The sequence below is a fragment of the Nannobrachium achirus genome (genome assembly GCF_963921795.1).
Source record: "Nannobrachium achirus genome assembly, chromosome: 17".
Lineage (NCBI taxonomy): Eukaryota > Metazoa > Chordata > Actinopteri > Myctophiformes > Myctophidae > Nannobrachium > Nannobrachium achirus.
This window is the reverse complement of record NC_137824.1, coordinates 50,327,452-50,349,622: the sequence shown is the minus strand read 5'-3', so window position 1 is coordinate 50,349,622 and position 22,171 is coordinate 50,327,452. Positions and strand designations below refer to the sequence as shown.

At 42.0% G+C, this 22,171-nt stretch overlaps 1 protein-coding gene across 1 annotated transcript in view; it reads right to left on the bottom strand.

The window, feature by feature from the left end:
• The window catches only part of tapt1a (transmembrane anterior posterior transformation 1a), a gene marked incomplete at its 5' end in the record, with an annotated part of 35,236 nt that overhangs the window by 12,552 nt on the left and 513 nt on the right, over positions 1 to 22,171 (bottom strand). Inside the window, 10 exons of the mRNA XM_080745439.1 lie at positions 1,578 to 1,646; positions 1,762 to 1,821; positions 3,733 to 3,842; positions 7,279 to 7,359; positions 8,481 to 8,550; positions 9,327 to 9,424; positions 9,972 to 10,107; positions 11,029 to 11,191; positions 18,590 to 18,708; positions 20,276 to 20,406. Of these exons, the coding sequence (XP_080601565.1) occupies positions 1,578 to 1,646; positions 1,762 to 1,821; positions 3,733 to 3,842; positions 7,279 to 7,359; positions 8,481 to 8,550; positions 9,327 to 9,424; positions 9,972 to 10,107; positions 11,029 to 11,191; positions 18,590 to 18,708; positions 20,276 to 20,406 (1,037 nt within the window). The remainder of the gene's footprint in view (positions 1 to 1,577; positions 1,647 to 1,761; positions 1,822 to 3,732; positions 3,843 to 7,278; positions 7,360 to 8,480; positions 8,551 to 9,326; positions 9,425 to 9,971; positions 10,108 to 11,028; positions 11,192 to 18,589; positions 18,709 to 20,275; positions 20,407 to 22,171) is intronic.

Below are 22,171 nucleotides of genomic sequence, written 5' to 3'. Positions count from 1 at the left end.
TACAGCTCTCCGTTGTAGGCAAAGGCAGAATGATCAACGCGTCCTTCTGGAAGAAGCGGCGCAGAAGGCGTGCTCAGCCAGCAGTTGGTCTCTGTGTCAAACACCCTGATGCTGTTGTAGTCGTTTTCCGTCGATTCATGTCGGCCGCCGAATACAAACATCTTCGTCCCTATGGTGGTGGCAGAGTGACGACCAGACAAAGGCGGGGGAGTGCCTCTGGTGTTAATTAAAGACCACACCATTGTTGTGCTATCCAATTTATATATGTTTTCATTATAGCTCTGGTAGGTGTATCCTCCATAGATATACATTGAATGCCCCACAACACAGCCCGAGTGCCAGCTGAGGGCAACTGGGATAGTTCCAGAAACACAGGGCTTGAACCATCTGTGGGTGTCAAGATCAAATGCATATAGTGCACTGCTATCCTCTGTCAGAGCCCTGCCCCAGATATAGATTATGTATTCTATCAGCACAGCTGTCTGATCCCAGGGAGCACTTGAGAGAACCTCAATGAGTTCTCCTCCAACGGTCTTTGGGGGCAACTGCATCCAGCGCATAGACACTGTGTTGAAGATGTGTACATGAATTGTTGTATGTCGTTTCTCTGTCGTATCTCTGTCGTATATCAGTCCAAAAGAGTACACCTTATGCCCTACTACAACCTTGTGCACGTCGTCGCCGGGTGTACCAATTCTATGATCTACGTGTAATGTCCAACGAAACATTGCATACGCTGGATTAGCCAAGTCTTGCCTTGTAAGATTAGAGTTTCAGAGAATTCTGAATCTGATTCTCAGAAGTCAATGTTTCAAAATAGTTTAATCTGATAAGAATACAGTTCTAGCTTTTACCCTACAAAATTGGACTTTTGTTTTAGCAAAATAGTTTTAAAGCACATGGTACAGTACCACTTATATTGGTTCAGGGGCACACGTGTCACACGAAGCTTGGCCAATCTGTGAAGGATGACCCCTCCTTCCTGCACTGGTTGACTGATGTACTCTGTTCAAGCCTTATTATATTTTATTTCCACAGGAAATCCGGGGGGGACTTCATCTTTCGTGTATCATCGTCCTTGATGATTGGTTGGCGAAATGTTTATTTCACAAGATTTCTTGTTACTTGTTGCGAAGGCTCTCACATCATTCAGTTTATCAGACAGGTCACCAAACAAGATCCAAACCTGGATCCGCATATTTGGAGCTGACTGGATCATCACATGGATTTCCATATATGGAGCTGACCAACACTGACCTCATCAAATCCCATAGCCATACATGGAAACGACTGGATCATCACCTGGATTTCCATATATGGAGCTGGCCAAAACCTCTATGTCTGACCTCACAGACTCTGTGAAAAAGCCTCTGTGTTTGATGTTGCCTCTCTTGTCATTCCACTTTATGGCCGATGGGCCAATGTTTTATCCCCGTGTAGTAACAGTGGTGAGAAAAAAATACTAGGCTACTTGACTTATCTGTGAGAATATTTTTTGACAGTTTATAAACAGAAAGTTTCACAGTACAGTTTCAGTTTAAAAGAAAATGCAGTTGACAGATTGCAGTCTCTCTTACCAGAACAGCCAAAGGCAGAGGGATGAAGCCCATTCTTCTTGCCACAGAGTCACTGTAGTCTGTACAGGCCTATGCAAAACACAGGCACACAACACACTATTGCTCAAACTACTGTATTAACCCTGACAATGTAAATGTGGTTATATAAATGACTGCTATTAACAAAAAAGGAACAAGTGCTTACGTTCTTCTGTCGACTGCTGACGAGTTCGAAGGCCAAGCTAGCTCTGTACTCACTGTACACCTAGAGAGAGAGAGAGAGAGAGAGAGAGAGAGAGAGAGAGAGAGAGAGAGAGAGAGAGAGAGAGAGAGAGTAAAACCTCATGAATGTTTGTAGAGTTCATTAGGCTAGTTTTAAAATAGCAGTGTCCGATGACGCCGCAAGGTTTTTAGAATCTCGCCTCCACAGCTCTGCCCACCACTACAGCCCTGGGTTTCGTGGTGGTGTAGAATCCTTTAAAATAAGACAAATAGAAGAAAACAAGCTCTTCTTAAATAATTCTTATTCTATACAAACACAAAGGGCGATGTACACATGAACAGTATAGTACATGTGTGTAGCCAAGTACACTCATCAGCTTGTGAGCTTGTAGATCAGCTATTATAGGCAAAGCGAATTGATGTCGAGGGGAAAAAGCAGTCCAAGTACAGAGCCAACTCAGGTCCAATATACTCAAGGTCAAGAGGGTTTAAGAGGTTAAGGAACATGTGGACTGAGGCTTTAGTTGCTCCACCATCACATTTAGCAAAAAAAGACAATAGTACAAATAGTACAGTAAAGAGAAGCATCGACCTGTGTGGATGACACCAAAACACTATTTGCTGCTTAAGCCGCCATGAAATCAAGTGGCAGCCAACAGCAGAATAATAATCCTTCTGACGTGAAGAGCGTTGAAACCACACACTTCAATTATTACATGTGTTTATCGTGTAAACTTCAATCTCAAGAACTATCTCATGTTTCTCCGCTCCATTGTATAAATAGCCACCCCTGCACACCAGATATATGCTACTGTAGGTTGAGAGCTTTAGGTGCCAGGTGTGCAACTAAGTATACTATAAATAAGGATTTACTCCAACATGCCCTTGCAGTGGTTTTCAAACTCTTTTGGCTGGAGTACCCCCTTACACCCTAGTACCCCCTTACACCGATTTAGGAAGCCAAGTACCCTCTTCCCCTGTCTACAGCAGAATTGACATCAAAAGTCCAGTTCCAATGCCAATACGTTCAAAATAAAACAGCATAATGGAAAATAAACATGGCTTTCGATTCAATAACTGATACTACTAGTCAAGTTGATGTAATTTATAGATGAGCAGGTTCACACAAACCCTGTCAATGTTTTATCATTAACCATAACAGTAAAATACATATTTCCATTTTCTAGTTTTCCTCAAGTATCCCTGCATACCCTTAGGGGTACACGTACCCCCATTTGAGAAACACTGCCATAGGGGAAATAAATTCACTTCACTCCTCACTTTGATACTTTGCTTTTTGTCTATTCCTAACACGATCATTCATTTAAAACTGGATTATTGTTTGTGTGCCAAGATTTAAATAGATTCATCATTATCATGGCTAATGGCCTATTGTACCAACGACATTTGGCAGGCGGCTGTTGGCAGATTTCCAATACATTCCATGAAGTGTGAAGTGCTCCACAGAGTGCAGATCTCCGCCAGGCCAGGTTGCCTACCCAAGTTGTGTCAGTCGTGGGGTGCGGCCACGACTGACATGAGGAAGCTGTGCCGGCAAATGGTGGAAGTTAGCAGGATATATACAGTATTATGGCGACCGTTGCTTCATGATCCAATCCAAGGAATACAGGGAAAATACATGTTGACTGTAAGACCCGCAGTTCAAAAGCTATAGGCCAGCGCCCTGTCATGAGCACGAGGCTCATTTTCTAAATTTGTGAGGTTCTTCCTTCCTGCCTTATGTGAGTGTGCATGTAAAGTTTCACACCGATCGGTAACTGGTCCCAGAGATTAGCTCACACATGCAGACACATAGAAGTACAGCTTGGTGGATAAAAAAAAAGTTGGTAGTATATATAAACACAATTTCCACTTCAGGGCTCAGCAGTTTTAGCACTTCTTTTATAATATCAGACCCTTTTAGACATAATTAACGTCATGTCGGCATCCTTACTTCGGCGGTGATGTCGTTGAACTTGGTGATGAAGGCGTGTTTGATGATGTCGACAATGACTTCAGAGATGACCACCATGCAGAAGTCGGGGACCAAAACCCATAGGTGGTCTGGAGAGAGGAAAAAGAGGTACACTGATGTGTATTTATTTGTTTTAACTCGTTAAAATCCGTGTAATTTTAGATTTCAGACATATATTATAGTAACATACATTTTTCAGAAAACTCTTAGGATTTAGAACAGTGTTTTTTAAAAATAGCAGATACAAGCTCAGAGCATGTCACTTTGCGCCGCGCTGCAAGCTTGTACACCTGCTATTTTCAAACATTTTTGAAAAATCTCTAAAGTATTTGGAAAATATTTCTTTTTACATTTTTGAATACAAATCTTCTCTTCTGAGGAAATCCCTGGCACAAAACATTTTTAATGGGTTAAGAAAATATGTGTTAAAGAGGGGACAGTAACAGGCATTCTATTTTATCATGTTCAATGTTCATTTATCACCGTCAGTGCTATCCACCCCAAACACTCTTCTTTGTGCAGAGGTAGGTCATCCCTTCCTAACTGTGGGAGTGGAAGGACAGGACTGCTTTTAAAAGGTCAACTGTCAGGCTGTAGGAGTGATAGGAGTGAGCAAGGTTCCACGGAATTTGCTGTAAGGCAGGTTGGATTATGATTGAGCTTGTGTGAGTGATTTACTGTATTATATAGTCAGAAACGTAATTATGCAGAGTCGTCTGCATTCTGCAACTGTAGGAACACAGTAGGGATCGACCGATTATCGAAACGGGCGATAATGGAAGTCGATATTCATAACATTTATTAATATAGCAAAATATCGATATTTTTAAAAAAAAGTTAAAAAAAAAAATCGATATATATTTTTTTATTATTTATTTATTTTTTGCATCTTGGTTACTGATTTCCACCGATTTCCTGCTGCGGAATACGTTTTTAACGCTATTCTAGTATGTGGCGACTAGATGTGAGACTCTAGACATTTAGGAGGGGAAAAATATATAAATTAATTAACCACTATTTCAAATTGGGGGATACATTTTTTCTTTTTTTACTTAAAATGCATATCGGTTCATAATATCGGTTGTCGGCCTCTTTGATCACGACTTCAATATCGAAATAGAACATGAAAATCCCATATCGGTCGACCCCTAGAACACAGTACTTAGTGGGGAATGGTGGCAAGGGAGTGAATAAGTGAATTTGCAGAAGGTGCATTGAGCTAGGTGATACAGTGGGATTATGGGTGGTCATATATTCAGTGGTGTCAATGCTGAGGGCAGAGAGGTGGTGTCAGGCGAGGCGAGGGTCTGAGCACTCTCTCTGTCTGTGCGTTGGCAGCTTTCTGTGCTGAGGCAGACATGAAGATGACTGTAAAACCATTATTCACGGCTCACCTTTTCTGCTGCATTGCTCAACTCCTGCTGCACTTTTGACTTCAAGGGGAACATTTAAAGGGCTACTTCACCTCTGGGACAACCAGATCTTATTTTATTGTTGTTTGGGACACGATCAACACAATCCTGAGTTATTTTTTGTGTTCAATCTGTGTTTTGAGATATTTTAGTATTTCAGCATGACTAGTGATGCATTTTGCATCATCAGTGATGCGTTTTGCAGCATCACTAGTACATGCTGAAATACTAAAATATCTAAAAAAAACAGATTGAACACAAAAATGAACACAAAAAATAACTCAGGATTGTGTTGATCGTGTCCCAAACGACAATAAAATAAGATCGGGTTGTCCCAGAGGTGAAGTGGCCCTTTAAGGAATTCTCTTTTCTAAATCATCAAATAACTTATCTGTAGTGAGACACTAGGGGTTTTTGAGTTACAATACTAATCAAGAAGTATACAGTGAGCGCCCACTGGCCTAATAATTACTGGGGGAAACGCAGAGGGAAAATGTCAGAAATACCCCCCCAAAAACCTCTCTAAACAGTGTGCTATAGTCTTGTGTCTTTGTGTATTGTATGCACATTTAGAACCTGCATTGTAGAGGTCCTCACCTCCACACTAGCTGTCAGTATTATTAACATTCCAGTGTTGTGATTGCTTCAGACGGGCCAGGTCTGTCTGCTAGTGTTTTCCTGTCTGGGAGACTGGCAGGTGGAGCTGACTCTGTTCACAGAGCTGTCACACGACAACACGCGGATCTCCTTGCATCATCCGCTTTCATTGACTAAGCCTTGTTATAGAAGAGGCTTTACGAGGGTCATTGCAGCCTCATCCAGACAGCAGCATAAAGAGCCCACTCAGCACATTTGTTTAAATTTTCATTTTGAGGCCTTGAATGAAGTATCCTTAAAAGAGAACTTTTTTTTTTCCAACAAGAGTTCATATTTTAGATTGTAATTAGAGAAAAGAAAAGATGAGTTTTCATTTACTTCTTTCTAACGTTTTAGGGATTTTGATTTCAGTGGGTGGGGGCATGCGTACAAGTGGGTAAATATGTCTTTTTAGACACAATAAGCCTGCAATTTCTTTATTACTATTTAAAGTAACACTACCAGCCCCAATAAGTCACATCTGCCCATGAAAGATTGCTGTGCATCTTGGGAATGGGCTTATTGTGTATAAACTAGACCAGGTCAACCAGGTCAAGATGTGTCCTGATAATCTCCTGAGGCTCCTCACACACTGCAGACCATTCTTTCTTGAATGTTATACAGCGGAATCAATTTAGTACGACTGAAAAGCTCTGGCCTCTCTGCCAAATAGCTACCCCTCCACGTCCTTGGTAACCTGCTAGCTGAAAAGAGAGTAAAACTCGATTTGTCTAGGCCACTCCTCTTGAGGCAGAACGATACTAGTGAAGGTTCTGCAAGCTTTCAGGCCAAGCAACAGCTACAGTGCATCTATACATTACAGCAGGGGTTTTCAAAGTGGGTGACGGGGCACCCTGGGGTGCCGCGACGGCAGTCCAGGGGTGCCGCGAGATCATTTGATAGTATTTGAAATTTATTTGGACACTTGAAAAAATATTTAGGATCATTTTAAACTTGAAAACAAAGTTATTTTCAGTCAGTTCTAACCAAAATGGCTATTATCTCAAAGTTTTCCTTGCAACATAATCACTAAAATATCGTCACTGTCAGGCAGAAACCTTGTATCTCCAAGTTTCAAATGTGTAGGTCTTTTGGTAAAGCAAAGCCCTGCTTCATCATACAAGACTGTCGCACAAAACTAGTGAAAACAGCCGATCTACAAGCACACAACGCCTCGCGATGCGAGGCGTTGTGTGCTTGTAGATCTGCTGTTTTCACTAGTTTAGTACATTTTATAGATGATAAATACAAAACGAACAGTTTTGGACATACAAGGTTTCCACCCGACAACGACGATATGCTATAAATATAAGGTGCTGGGAGTGAAAATGATAATGTAGGGGTGCCTCGGATTAAAAAAAATATTTATGGGGTGCCCCGAGACAAAAAGGTTTGGGAACCCCTGCATTACAGCACATTAGTTCATTATCACACAATACAAAGGTTTTGGGAGAGTGAAATGTATTTGAAGAGTTACCTGGGTTCCATGAGAACTGCTCCATGTTCCGCAGGCAAACAATGAGCAGCAGAACGTAGTTTGTGAACCGCTCCTTGATGTCTGTAAAAAATACATCACAGTGATTTTCAGCTTTAAATGTACAGTAGGATGACATGTGGAGGATGGATTAATATAATAATAAACTTTATTTATAAAGCACTTCAGAAAACAAAGTTACAAAGTGATTTACATAAAACATGATTAGCGACATAAATATGAAACGCATGAAATCAAAAACCAACATGCATTTTTCACATCAAATCCTTTCTGAGACTTTTAGCTTGGTTTTACATTGTGGTGGTCTCTGAATTTAATGGATGCTCAAATCCTGTCTTCTGTGCCTCAAGGCTGCCGCAGTTGTTATTTACCAGTAGCAGCAGAGATGTGTTCTAATCATCATTAGCCATTTCCTTCCATCTGTCTACCACCAGCCTCATTTAAAACATTCAGAACAGGTACTCATTATTGTGTATTATTATTTTATGCTTTAACTACTGAAAAATAGCAGAAATACAAGCTCACAGCGCGGCACCGAGTGCCACGCTGCGAGCTTGTAGATCTGCCATTTTTGAAAAATCGTGAAAAGTGTCTTTTGAATCCTCCTAAGGTTTTTTTTTAAAAACCTGTTTCTATGTCAGCAATCTGGCTAGCCACCGTCAAAGAAAAGGTCCTTTCCACTTAACTGGAGCTCAGTTAGTCGGTTCTTGAAAGACTACTATGTCAGTTTTCATGTGAAGGACCCCCAAAATGATATGAATTTGTCCACGGGCCCCCCATCTCAAAATATTTAGTTCCAGGGACCATCCAGAAGCAAAATTTTAGTTACAAACGATTGCTTTAAAAATACATATATTCAAAGATTTGCACACATTTTCACAACTTTTTCAAAAATAGCAGATCTACAAGCTCGCAGCGCGCGCTGAGCTTGGATATCTGCTATTTTTCAATAGTTAAAGCATTCCATAATTCTAGGCCTAAATGGGTTAAAAATATAGCCTATTGAAGGAGCTGGGGAAGTTTGCAATTAACTCTGAGATGAAAGGTTCAATCATGAATTGTCATGCCATTGCATGTTGTCAGTGCAACAGCTTAATAGAGAGTAGAGACGCTGACATACTGCTTCAAACATATTTATCGGATATATCCGTTTTCGGTAGAGCATTCAATATTGATTGTCTTACCACTGTTGGACATCTGGAAGAGATTGTTTTTCTCAAACTTCTTGAACACACTTCCCTTGATTTCCACAAACTGCATGAGGGAAACAGACAAAGATGGAAAAACAGAAGACATGTTTATTAGGCAGAACATTTTATTAAAAAATAATAAAAGACAAAAGAAACACCACACTACACACCACACTACAGCTGTTAGAGAAACATCTCATCAGTGGTTATTGTTCAAACAAAAATTATGCATCAACACGTTTGTTTTTGTTTCTCTTTTCTTTACATTTTTTATCCCACGATTTTGCAACCCATTTTTCACCCAGTGCCAATTATCCTGGGCGCTGCTCTCGCTCTGCCAACCTGGGGAGAACCCCGAATTGAGCCCATTTCTACGTTTCTGTGGATCCGCTGTCGATTGAAGATCTCCTCCTACCGATACCTCTTGTGATATCTAAATTCAATGCAGGGGCTAAAACTGTGTGGAAACAATTCATAGATTTAACAACCACCTTCATTGTAGAACCAATGCAAAGACTTACGGATAACTTCACATTAGGACAGTGATAGGATTTGCTTTCAAAGCAGAAGGCGTAGGTTTGTTCTAGCTTACACATTGAATGTAGACAGTCACCAGAGATCTCCCATTGTCTGGCAATGCAAGACTAGTAGTCGGTACGTGTGTGTGTGTATAGATAGATATCATTGTTTAGCTCCGGCTGTGTGCATGTCCTTGTGTGTGTGTGTGTGTGTGTGTGTGTGTGTGTGTGTGTGTGTGTGTGTGTGTGTGTGTGTGTGTGTGTGTGTGTGTGTGTGTGTGTGTGTGTGTGTGTGCGCGCGCTACAGTACGTATGTGCTTACATTGTTGGACATCATGATGGTGAGCAGGGACTTGTTGTGGGAGTTGAACGCCACATTGAGCGTTGATGCTTGGACCATGATGAGGATGGCATGGAGGACTGAGAGACAGGCACTCAGGAAACCAACCAGCTAAAACCTTAAATTGTACTCTGTAATACAAAATTGTTACTTGGCAAAAAAGAACAGATCTACAAATGAACTCCAATAGACTATAAATTAACACTGGACTCAATTCAAATAATCTGTTTTATAGGGTTGTACAGTACATGTAACACCCTGGATTCAAACCCGGTTCTCATCTAAAGGGGAATCCGCCCTTGGCTAGAGGAGATATAGACTGTTTGTCTTCAGACAGAAGCTCTGAGCCACTCTGCTACACACAGGGCGCTTTTTGACCGGCAAAGAACCGGTTTGGGTTCTTTCTCCCGCCTACGGGATGAACCAGAGGTGAGCTTTTCCACCGAGAACCGAGTTGGTGGTTCCGAACCGTAAAAGTTGGTTTGGAACGGGAACCACAAAATCCTTGGTTCCTCTGGTTCAATCTGGTGGAAAAACGCAAGCCGGTTCGCAAGAACAAACCAAGGCTCCAAGAAAGTTGAATGGCACTGGTTGTTTTGGTGGAAAAGGCTCCACAGAGAAGGATACAGACGTAGGAGACGGCCATGAGGAAGTGAGGGATGACTCCGATGCTGTCCCTCTTCCTCTCCTTGGGTTCCGTGGCCGTCCAGTAGAGGGCGTCCAAGATGTCCTGGCCGAACGAGGAGAAGAGGCGGTCCGCCACCTGGCAGAGAGGCCAACGCTTTAAGTTAAAGGTTTAGCAGAGGGAGCAGAAATCATAGCATGTGTCTACAGTATAATCGCCTGGATTTGAACCCGAGTCTCCTGCATGTGAAACCAGTGTTCATTTTGTTGACTAAGACTAAAAGACTAAGATTTTTGATATCTAAGACTAAAGGTAGCTGCACGCTAGCCGATAATCGGGGCATTTAATGACCCTCCCGAGTATCAGGGGGACTGCATCTGAGTTCACCCTTTGTCAGCCTTCTGATTGGTCCCTGACTGACCAACCAGCAGGCTCTTTATGCCTTGTCCCGCCTTTTTTATGTTGAATTTGCTAAAACATCATTTTTGGAGAAATAAAAACATTTAAAAACATGCCCAGTCAGTATACTGCACCCGAGAGGCTCCTTTTTACTGAAACCAAGTTTAAAATGAGAATTGAATACACAAAACAACAATAAGAAGCAACTGAATTTCAATGGTAGTGGATTGAGAGAAAGGACTTTTGTCCCACCAAGGCACAGCAACCAATGGGTGCAAAGAGGGGCGGGACAATGGGCGGGACTTGACAAAGGGTGAATTAACGCCGATTCTCTGTTATAAATGTCGTTTGGTGTGAGGGCTCAATGATCCAATCTGAAGCCAGCCGAGTTGCTCACAGGACGATCGGGGCCAGCCCGACTCTTTTCAAAAATGTTTGATATTTTTCTGGTTCGGACTGGTATGGAACTAGCCTTGTAAACGCCCTCTTACGTAAAGTTGGTGGTTTACTAGGCTAGTATGGAACAGCAGCGGGACACTGAAGGAATGACAGCCGCTGTTTGGACGTAAGTGGGGGGGGGGGGGGGGTTTATTAATGACAGGTACGGCTGTTGTGTGTTTATGTATGTGTGTACGTTTATGTGTGTGTGTGTGCTTGTACCTCCAGCATGTTGTAAATGATGTATAGTTTGATGACAGACTGTCCTCTGATGATGTGGTACATCATGGAGTAGTCCACATAGTGCATCATGGAATAACACAGCACCATGATCAGCCCCTTCAGCACGTCACACACCTGGGCTGGCTGCAGGATCCGTGACCCACTGGGGACACGCAGGAACACACACACACACACACACACACACACACACACGCACACGCACACGCACACACACACACACACACACACACACACACACACACACACACACACACACACACACACACAGTGCATGCATCCATGGCCACAACATGCATACACACATAAACCACACATACAGGATAATTAGCTGACCGTGTGCATGTAAATGCACTACATATTCAGTCCATTATATTCACAAATGGTTGAGTGCATACAGAGTTATTGGAGCGGGCACACATGCAGATAGATACATGCACATAAACAGACATCCTCGCATACTCAGGCACACACACGCACACACACACACACACACACACACACACACACACACACACACACACACACACACACACACACACACACACACACACACACACACACACACACACACACACACACACACACACACACATTAACCCTTCCCCCCGTGGTCTAATTAAACCACCACACTCATGTCATTTGGAATGAAAGTCTTCTCATGTTGGGGGAATGAAAGGGAAAACATGCCATGTTCACAACCAATGGAAATAAATGACACTGACGGATTTAGAGGGTACACTGCACAGCAAAAGGAACGGAGGCCAAATCCTTAGAGCCCAGTTGGTAGAAAGAGCCCGAAAAGTGGGCCACAAGTTAATCTGACAGGAACCACTTTGATACAGGAATATTTTGTATTTTAAGTCCTGACATCACGGTCGGTCGCTGCAGAAATGTGGGTCAGCGTGGAACCACTGAACCAGAATAATATTTATGTTCGCATATGAACCACTAACAGGGCGCGACGTTACTATCTGCCACACATGAATGTGGCATGGTAATAGGGCATCACAGTACAGTCGCATTAGGTGTAGGCTTGTCACTCACAATTAATACATCGCCTAATCACAATTATTTGAGATAACTGCAATTAAATTGCATAATCGTCGTTATCGTTTTCATGTTCATTTTTTCATACCCTTTTAATGCGATGTGACACGAGCTTGTAGATTGGTTATTTCCACTACTTGTTTACGAAGCCTAAAAACAGAAATGTAATTCCTGTTCCAATGTTCAGCGCCAGAAACATAATTTTATTGTTAATCGCAAATTGTTTGAGTAACAATTAATCATCAAGTAAAATGTCGTGATCTCGGCAGCCCTAATGTGTCGGGGAATGTAGTGAAAAGTAGCAGGCGATCCACCACAAGATGGATCCCCAAATCCATCAGGTTTATTGTTGTTGTTCTTGTTTTAAGACTAGGAAAAACAAAACCATAAGATAAGTGGCATTAGTTAGTCTTCAGGTAGCCGTTTGGTTAAATAGTCAAATAGTGAGTTGGAGGCATTTTCCACCCTGCAACTAAGCAGACTAGGAATCATTACAGGACAGATGCTCACTTTGATTATTCTCATCCACAGTTCCTGTAGCAGCATTTACATTCATTAACAAAATAGAACTAAGGATCTAGTGAAACACTGCTGTTCTGCTCATAGTACTGAAAGAAGGCCTTGTTACCCCTCACAGATAAATCACATACTATACAAATATGGTAGGGCTGGCCAATATATTGGTAATATGTCGATATTGTGTTTGTGAGACAAGATATCGTCTGGGATTTTGACATTTGTAATGTGTTATGGTGCCAAGTGATTAATTAAAATGATACCACTTACTACAGTGGTACAGTAACACCAGGTATAATTTTCCTAATTTACCTGAATGTTGTAGCTCTTCTATTATTTGCTTTTACTGATGATTATCAAAAATTTCAAAGTGTAAATATTTTGTGAAAGCACCAATTGTCATTCCCACAACATTGATAAATGTATTCGGTCAAATACAGTACATCGTGATTCATAATATGAGATATTGATATTGATATGACTTTGTCCATATTAGCCAGCCCTAACATTCGGTAGGCTAGACTTTGACCTACTTAACTGGACTAAAGTACAAGACATTGAAAAACGACCACAACCAACTACTGGGAAAGCTAACTCTCTCCTACAGATGCGTCCTTGAAAAAGTCACATTCTCTTACTGCAAGCATGCTGCACAAATGCTGCCTTTATGCTCCATCTCCTGGAGGAATTATTTTTGCTCCCTTTCAAGCCATCAGAAATGAAAAGGAATGCTGAATAGTTGGTGGAGGGACACTGGAGATTTGGTTCTACTGCTTAGCATTTAAGAAAAACTAGTTGCCTGCAGTATTAGAATACGAGATCAAATGCATGAAGGGTGACTTTTACAGTGGCCGCCTCTGTAATTGAACTTACGGTAGCCGTTGGTTAGGTCTGGCTTCGCAGCGAAATGTTCATATCCCTTACATATAATCTGGCTAAAAACACAAGAGAGAGGAAAAGAAGTCATGCTTTAAATGACTGAACAATCTGCTGTTGGGGAAGGAGGGCTGGAAGGTGTAGATATTTATCTGGGATATTTTTAGTAGCAACACACTGACGGCTCTGGGCTGAGGAAGGAAAAGAGAAGGACTTGAGCTCAGCAAGATGTGTAAATTGGCCTAATAAAGTGTCTCGCTGGCTCTCGAATCTGTGTGTGCAGTCAAGCAACGAGCTGTGTGGAGACGAGTGAAACATCTGTGAATGCCTTGCATCGTTCACAAGACATAAGATCGGAGAGATGATTGCAGTTAATACAACAACCACACATGTTCCGTATTATTTATGATTTTAATGATAATTCATTAAGTGTTAATAGAGCTCCACAGTAGGGTCAGTACAAGTGAACGGTACACTGGTGCAATGGGAACACTCATCCTGGGCCCAAATGTTTTTTTTTTTTTTTTTTTTTTTTTTTTAAGCTTTAGCTGTGGAAATCTACAGTCGCATCCATCTGTACCTGTCTAGTCTTCCCATGGCTTAGTTTCTCTAAATTACTCTCTCTCTCTGCTGCAGATACCCTCTCTGATTTGTTCCTGATGCTAGGGCTCCATCTAGTGGCCAAGTCTGGAGACACCCTCCATTTAGAGCTTTCTCTACAGAGGATTGATTCAGGTTCCTACTCTCTTCTAATTGTACTAACTTGAGAGAGAGAGACAGACAGAACAAAAGAGAGACAGACAGGCAGCAAGAGTGAGGGACAGTGAGAAAGTCAGACAGTGAGAATTAATGAAACAACAGGCAGTTAAAGGTGAGGCAGCGACTCCTGTCAGGCTTGTGCTCCATGCTGGCAGGACATGCAGCACAATGAGCACGACCCACAGAAAGACTGCAGCCATTCAGCAATCAGCACTGAGGCTCGGAGAGCAAAAAACACACCAGAATTTCAACACAGCCTCAAAGCTTAGGCTGGGGTACACCAGACACCAACTACACCAATACCATCCGACCACAAAGAGTTTTTCTTCATCAAATACATTTTGGGACGTCACAAAGCATTGAAAAAGCATTCAATATGTATAGCCTTCTCACACATTTTAAGGAATCTTCTGTCTAACATTTCTAATATATTTAGAAAATATAACAGCATGAAGAGTGTGAGAACATTCTTTACAACAAGCGAATGACGTCTGACGACATTTCATTCAGCAAACATATTAGGTACAAGAATATGAGTCTAAAAGCCCCACTAGCAGTCCTTATGGCCTCTTCACGCTGGACACGATTTGTTTCTGAGTAGCAGAGGGGTGGTGGGAAATAGGCAGTTATGAAAGTTCCAACAGGACTAAGTCACGACTATGTCATAAAAAACTTGTTGTATGATGTTCTGTATGACAATTACGCCTCGGAACCTCAATACTTCAAATAAGATATTTAATCTTTAGTCTGTTGAGCTATTGAGGTGCGAACACATAACAAACCAGTTTATCATACACACATATTGCCTACCCACCTACAAGCTGACATGCCGGCTTGGGTGGAAACATGTTACCAACATGGCTTTCGTCCCAAGGTCTCGACATGAACGCAAACTTGTGTCAAATACTTAGACGCACAAATTCTGATTGTTTTCCTTTATGTCAAGTCAATTTTGATTGCACAAAACATAATTAAGTTTGACTTAACATAATTACATTTGACATTCAAACATTAAGTTTGACTGGGACTTGAAATCGTTGAAATCACTATGAGCTGCCAGCAGAGCTCTCTGGGGTGCATAACTTTGCTCGAATGGAGCAGCAAACTGCCCTTAAGAAATAATGGAAAATAGAATAGAATTTATTTTTTTAATTTTTATTTTTTTTTAAGATTTTTTTTTGGGCTTTTATGCCTTTATTGATAGAACAGTAGACTGACAGGAAATGGGGCGAGAGACTGGGGAGTGACATGCGGCAAAGGTCGTCCGGATCGAGAATCGAACCGGCGATGCCACCAGGCTATGTGGCAATGCCTAAGTGGTATGCGCCTGGACCAGTAGGCCAGCGGGCACCCCAGAATTTATCTTCTACTGAGCATGAATGACCTAAGCAAGGAAATCTTCATAACAGATTTTTAGATAATGTATTTTTGCAATTGGAAATTGGAATTGACTTGAGAGTGGCGCTACAGGAGAAATCAGTAGGGGCCAGGGCCATCCTCTGGGGAGCATGAAGGTGCACATAAACTTAACCAAGGCTATCCAGCATGTCGTTTTTGACATATGTTGTTTTGGACCAACGTGGTGATGAACAGATGGACAGACCACTGCCCTGACCAACAGTCATCCTGTCCCACCGCTAAAAAGATAAATTGCTTTAGAACTGAAATATGTATTGATATAAATGTATATAAGCTGAACACTCTCTAGTACTAGTGACACACATCCAGCTCCAAACCTGCATCGCATTTAACCCAATCTCTACCAGTTCTTTCTGCTGTTCTAATAAAGAACAGACATGGCTTAACTTACAATCTCAACACCCAAGACTGAACTAAAATGAAACCAGGCGTGAGGACCATTTAAAGAAATCGCACGTTTCTCAAAAAAATGTCTTGACTAATATTAGCCTTACTGCTTTTGTGAAAAGGGCACACATTAGTTCAACTGGAGGCAACGAGAGCAAAGCCATCTGCCCACACAGCATCTGCATCTGACACAAACGCGCACGCGTGTGCGCGCGCACACACACACACACACACACACACACACACACACACACACACACACACACACACACACACACACACACACACACACACACACACACACACACACACACACACACACACACACACACACACACACACACACACACACACACACACACACACACAGTAGACTGTAGCTGCAAAGCCGGCTGCAGCTGGCTCAGTTAATGTAGCCTGAGCGAAGCAGGCGCCACCAGCTCGCAATGAGCTACCTTATCAGTTCCTCACAGGTGGTGCACGATACCGTGCAGTCAGCTATGTCACTGTGTGTCATTCAGATTGCTCTGCATTTCTAGCCTTTAAGATCTAGAAGAGAAAAGAGGAGGGAAGCTTCAAAGTTGACTTGTTGTGATACAGAACACTGTTAGGGAAGGTTGCTGGTGCCAATTCCCAGAGCGGGTTGGAATATCGGGTTTGAGAAAGTTGAAAGTTGGAGGGGGAGGTAGCGCTCTCCCTGTGAGCTCAACTACTACTGTCTAGATGCCCTCAAGCTAGGAACCTTAGCCCTGTCCTGCCAACTGCTCCAGTGGAAGTTTCCCCAGCAGAATGTGGTAGTGACTCCCATGTGAGTGGGTAGGTCTGTCCTTTTATGAACTAAACAAAACATTCTATACGGATAGAATTAAAGCAACCCAGACCGTTAGCGCTATTCGAGACCGACGTGGCCACTCTTGTCTTATATCAACAACCAAACGACGTGGGTGGGATAAAGAGAGTGCCAGACAGCAGATGTCAACAAACAAAGTGGAGATGGGGGAGCTGAGACTGTGACATGGAGGATGTGTGCAGCAAATTATGTTGCGAGATCATACAGTACCTGCTTCTCCTGCAGTAGGGGCATGTGTGTGCCCTGCGGCATTGGAAAGCAAAGGAAGAAAGGAGGGATAGTAAAGTGAACAGGGCTGCAAGGAGAGAGCTGGGGGGGAAACGGTGGACATGAACTATGTAGATGTTTAACTCTCACACTCTCTGAAATGTGACTCTAAATTAAAGATAGGGGACATTCAACATTAGTGAGATAGGAAATTGTCCCACTTTTGGCTTGAAATAATTTATTTATTTGCGTTTCCTTTTGAAGCTGCAATCTGTAACTGTCATGTTCTAACCAGGTCCTCCACACGAGCTCTGACACTTCTACTGCTAAACTAGTTCAGAAAGCCTGTTGGAGCAGGATTGCACCCGACCAGGAAACGGCTGAATAGAACAACAACTGCAACAACCACTGCTGTCGTGTTATAGTATTATAGCGACTTTAAACTTTTGACGGCTACGGCAGATGACAACGGTAACCGGCCGTCTCTACAATGCCAGAAGCTCCCTTCCCACCTAGTGGCTGGAACGTCTGCTGCGTATACGCGTCGCCATGGGAACCAAAGAGTTCAGTAAAAGGGGTGGGACCCCATCGCCGACGGCTGTTTGCTTAAAGTTTTTTACTGCTATGGCGATTACGTCATAGCAGCCATAGTCCCGCCACGCGTCACGGTTGTAGAAACAGGCTGCTTAAACTGTCTATTGTCTTAACATACTACCATACAGATTGGTCCTAATAACTGTTTATTCAATTATAAAAATAAAAAAAAAGGTTATGGATTGCACCTTTATTTTCACCCACTAGTACTGTGGTAGCAACTGTTCTAGCTACAGTATAGTATATTGAAGAGAAATGGAGAAAAATTAAAGGATACAGAGTAGTTTCAATAAATCACATATACAAAAGTACACGTATAGAATGTGGGGTTCACTGTAGCGGACTTGGGGTGTAATATCAAAATAGGTGTATATGTTTGCAGTGTGTGTATGTGTGTGTGTGTTAGGGCATTCACGACTAGCGATTTTTAGTATTCAAATTATTCGACCTCAAAGTATTCGAATAGTCGAATATTCGGCAGGACTGTCCAAACTGTCAAATATTAAGTAAGCAAGAGGCGAACATTGTGAAAATAGACGCTCACAACGCCTCGCGTTGCGAGGCGTTGTGAGCATGTAGATCTGCTATTTTCACAATATTTATCTGTGGAACCGAGTCACATTAAATGGAATACCTATAATTCCAAGTGCTTGTCAGGGCCGGTGGGGGTCCCCAGTTCAAATATGTTTATTTTGGGTGTCACAGCCTAAAAAGGTTTGAGAACCCCTGGTATAGAGCATTAACAAATTCATCTACCAGGGGCATTGCAGGAAAAAAAGGCGAATATTCGACTTCGGTGAACAACGTTGAATAGTGACTTTGATATTCGAATATTCTAATATTTGGTGAATGCCCTAGTGTGTGTGTGTGTGTGTGGTGTCCAACCTGACGCCGCAGCAGGGCAGGGTCAGCAGGCGCAGCAGGGCGAGCAGCACCCTCAGGGGGAGCAGGGTGAACACGTAGAGGAAGGCGTCCACGCACAGGAAGATCCCAAAGGTCATCAGCTGGAAACACACAACGCCACATCTCCACGTCAGACAAGCCATGTGAGGAATGCCACGTCCCATCAAGACCTGAAGCCCATTCTACAAAATGCCTTCTAAGGTTCCGTTCGGACGACAACGGTCAGTACAGAAAACATTAAAGTGCCGTTGCGTTCAGGGCTGTCACGAGGATTATGACATTTTACATGACGATTAATTGTCACTCAAATAATTGCGCTTAGCGATTTAATTGTGTTGTTGCCGTTGCCAATTGCATTTCTGTTTGGCTTGTAGGCTTTGAAGTTGCACATGCCAGGCAGATATGAAACATAACCTAAATATACAAAGAAATGAATTTGACAACATTATACTTAAAAAAAAGGACATTTATAGTGGAAATAGCCGATCTACAAGCTCACAACGCGTCACATCGCGACGCGTTGTGAGCTTGTAGATCGGCTATTTCCATTATTTTTTTAAATGTTTGAAAATATATGAACATTTTTCAACATGTGAACGATTATGTCGATTATCGATTAATACAAAATAATTGCGATTATGTCAAATAATTGCGATTATGTCAAATAATTGCGATTATGTCAAATAATTACAATTAAACGATTATGTAATAATTGTGACAGGCCTAGTTGCGTTGTCACTTTTTATCAGTGACTGAAAGCGCTGTAGTGTGCAATCTGTGCATGCCATGTGGCTAGGTGGCTGATAGACTATTGGCGCACGTCCGTTTCACTTCCTATCACTGCTAGCAAGTGGTGCGCTGTGAGCTTATATCTTCTATTTTTGAATAGCCAACGGAAAAAACAAAATTGACACAGACTTTGAATTATGGGACAGGTTATACTTGTAACCCATTCAAAGTGTTGGTGGTGTAATGGTACAGTTATAGTGAAGTGCCTGCCAAGCTCAAGTGGGAGCAAATGGCCATGAACTGACCTTTATGGTTGGAAAATTGATAATGAAAGCAGTGACACTGTGTGTGCGTCACATACACACTCAGTACATGCACATACTGTAGTATGTGAATGTGAAAGTCTGATAGAAAAAGACAGATTGAGGCAGATAAAGAGTCTTTGGGGCGCTGCTGGCGGCTGGCCTAGCAGTTAAGGCGCATACCAACCACATGTAGGCTCTAATGCAGCCTAACAGCAAGTTGCGAGTTTGATTCCCGAGCCCAACAACCATTTATGCATGTCACTCTCTACTGTGTTCTGATTACTGTGTAATCATTAAAAGGCAGAGAAAAGTGAAAGAGAGATAAAGAGAAAAATGTTAATTAGAATCAGGTTTATTTGTTCTCTATGATTTCTGGATCAGGGTCCACTTGAAAATCTCGCCCACCCATCTGAACCTCTTGACACGCCTGACGGTAGCCGTCAGATGGGTGGGCCGCTTACATTTTCAGAGCATGCTATTTTAATAAATAACACACAGGTTGAGAATCGCTGCACTAGAAGCAAGAGTTTGCTGGAATGTACATGGAGAGATACAGATAATGAGGTCACGGCACACCATAAAAATCCTGATTTTACGCAGCTCATTTGGTAGGCCAGAGCTGTATATAATGTACCTTCTCCAGTTCCTTTGGAATCCGCATGCACGTGTACACTCTCTCACGGCGCTCTGTGTACTTTGCCTCGTTGTGCTCCAGGAAGTAGCCTCTGGTGAGCTCAGCACACATGAAGCGCCCCAGCGAAGGGTCTGGAACAACAACGTTAAAACAACACACTGTCACCCCAAGGCCCTTTGTCTCCACCGATCACACACACACACACACACACACACACACACACACACACACACACACACACACACACACACACACACACACACACACACACACACACACACACACACACACTATCCAAACAATGAGCAGTGCATGTGCCCACTATGAAGGTCTAATTGCAATTTGACAGACAAAGAATTCTCTCAGTGGTGAAGGCTAAAGGTTTAATGGTAAGACTGTGAGTCTGGGCAATATATCAATATTATATTTAAAATGTGAGACTACTTATTGTCTGGAATTTTGGACACTGTAATATCATAATATGGCTTAATATGTGTTGTTTTTTCCTGGTTTTGAACTTAATTTTGCCCTAAAATAGCGAGCTATTTCCGATATTTCAATACAATCACTGATCAACTGTCTCAGTTTCAGGCTTTTTTTTTTTTTTTTTTTCAAGGTGCAATTTTGTCAGTTTTTTTCACACCTAGGTCACATGCCTACATGTGCCTTTTTCACAATTCCAATGCATTTTAACTAGTTCAAATGCATTTCACCTCAAAATGTAGGCCTACTTATACAACATATTGGATATCAAGAATACAATATGGGAATACAAAGACATTTCGTAGGATTCATAAGATACAGTAGTTGACTTCTTGTGTTACTCTTCACCTCGGATGACCCTTATAGATCGTATGGGAATCATTTCCGCTTGGCCTGGTATGAACTTCAAACTGTGGAACATTTGAACAATATGAAGACGAAAGTGTAACTTAACATTGTCAAGCGGTCGGGTCGGTATTATTGAGGTTTTTGGTTTGGTAGAGTGTCGAGTGTGTTCTGGATCTTTACTAATTCTATTTATTTGCGGTTGTGTGTTATTTCTGGTACGGAACAACGACGTGAAGCGCCCCTTCCTTCACTCGAAGAGCACGGTCGCTTAATTGCCCCCCAAAAAAAACAGATCTACAAGCGTTGCAGATATGTTCTTATCTTTTAGGCTAGCGGCACAGCCACAGACAGACGTCGTACTATCTATGGACTGGAGAGATAACATCAGGCTTTCCTTCAAGACCACACCGCAGTACCTGTGGAAAGCTGGGTTTCTATTTACTGCTCAGTGGGGCAAGATCCGGTCTAGACTCTAGATCCCGCCTACTGTATCCGGTAATTACTAATTTACAAACCATTGGTGTCGTGAAGTAAAAAAAAAAGTTCAATTCCAGACTTTCACTTGTAACAGTCTTTCTACGTTGAAGTATTGACATTAACTTTTACTTAAAGGGGTTATGCAAAAGTTAATGTCAATACTTCAACGTAGAAAGACTGTTACAAGTGAAAGTCTGGAATTGAACTTTTTACTTCACGACACCAATGGTTTGTGTAAATGTGTAAATGTGTATTCAGAGAGACCACGTGACCCACAGTCACCCACCGTTTACTACTATGATTTAAGGTGACAGTAACAGTTAAGGCCCATTCCCACTGGGCCAGATAACAGATATCTGGAGATATTTCTCCAGATATTTTTCAATGCAAAGTGGATGGTAGATACAGATAAAAAAAATATATACCACAGATATTTGCCACAGATACTTTTATCTGTGGCAAATGTTTTTTTTATCTGTATCTACCATCCACTTTGCATTGAAAAATATCTGGAGAAATATCTCCAGATATCTGTTATCTGGCCCAGTGGGAATGGGCCTTTATGCTGGCATAACCCCTTTAAGTAAA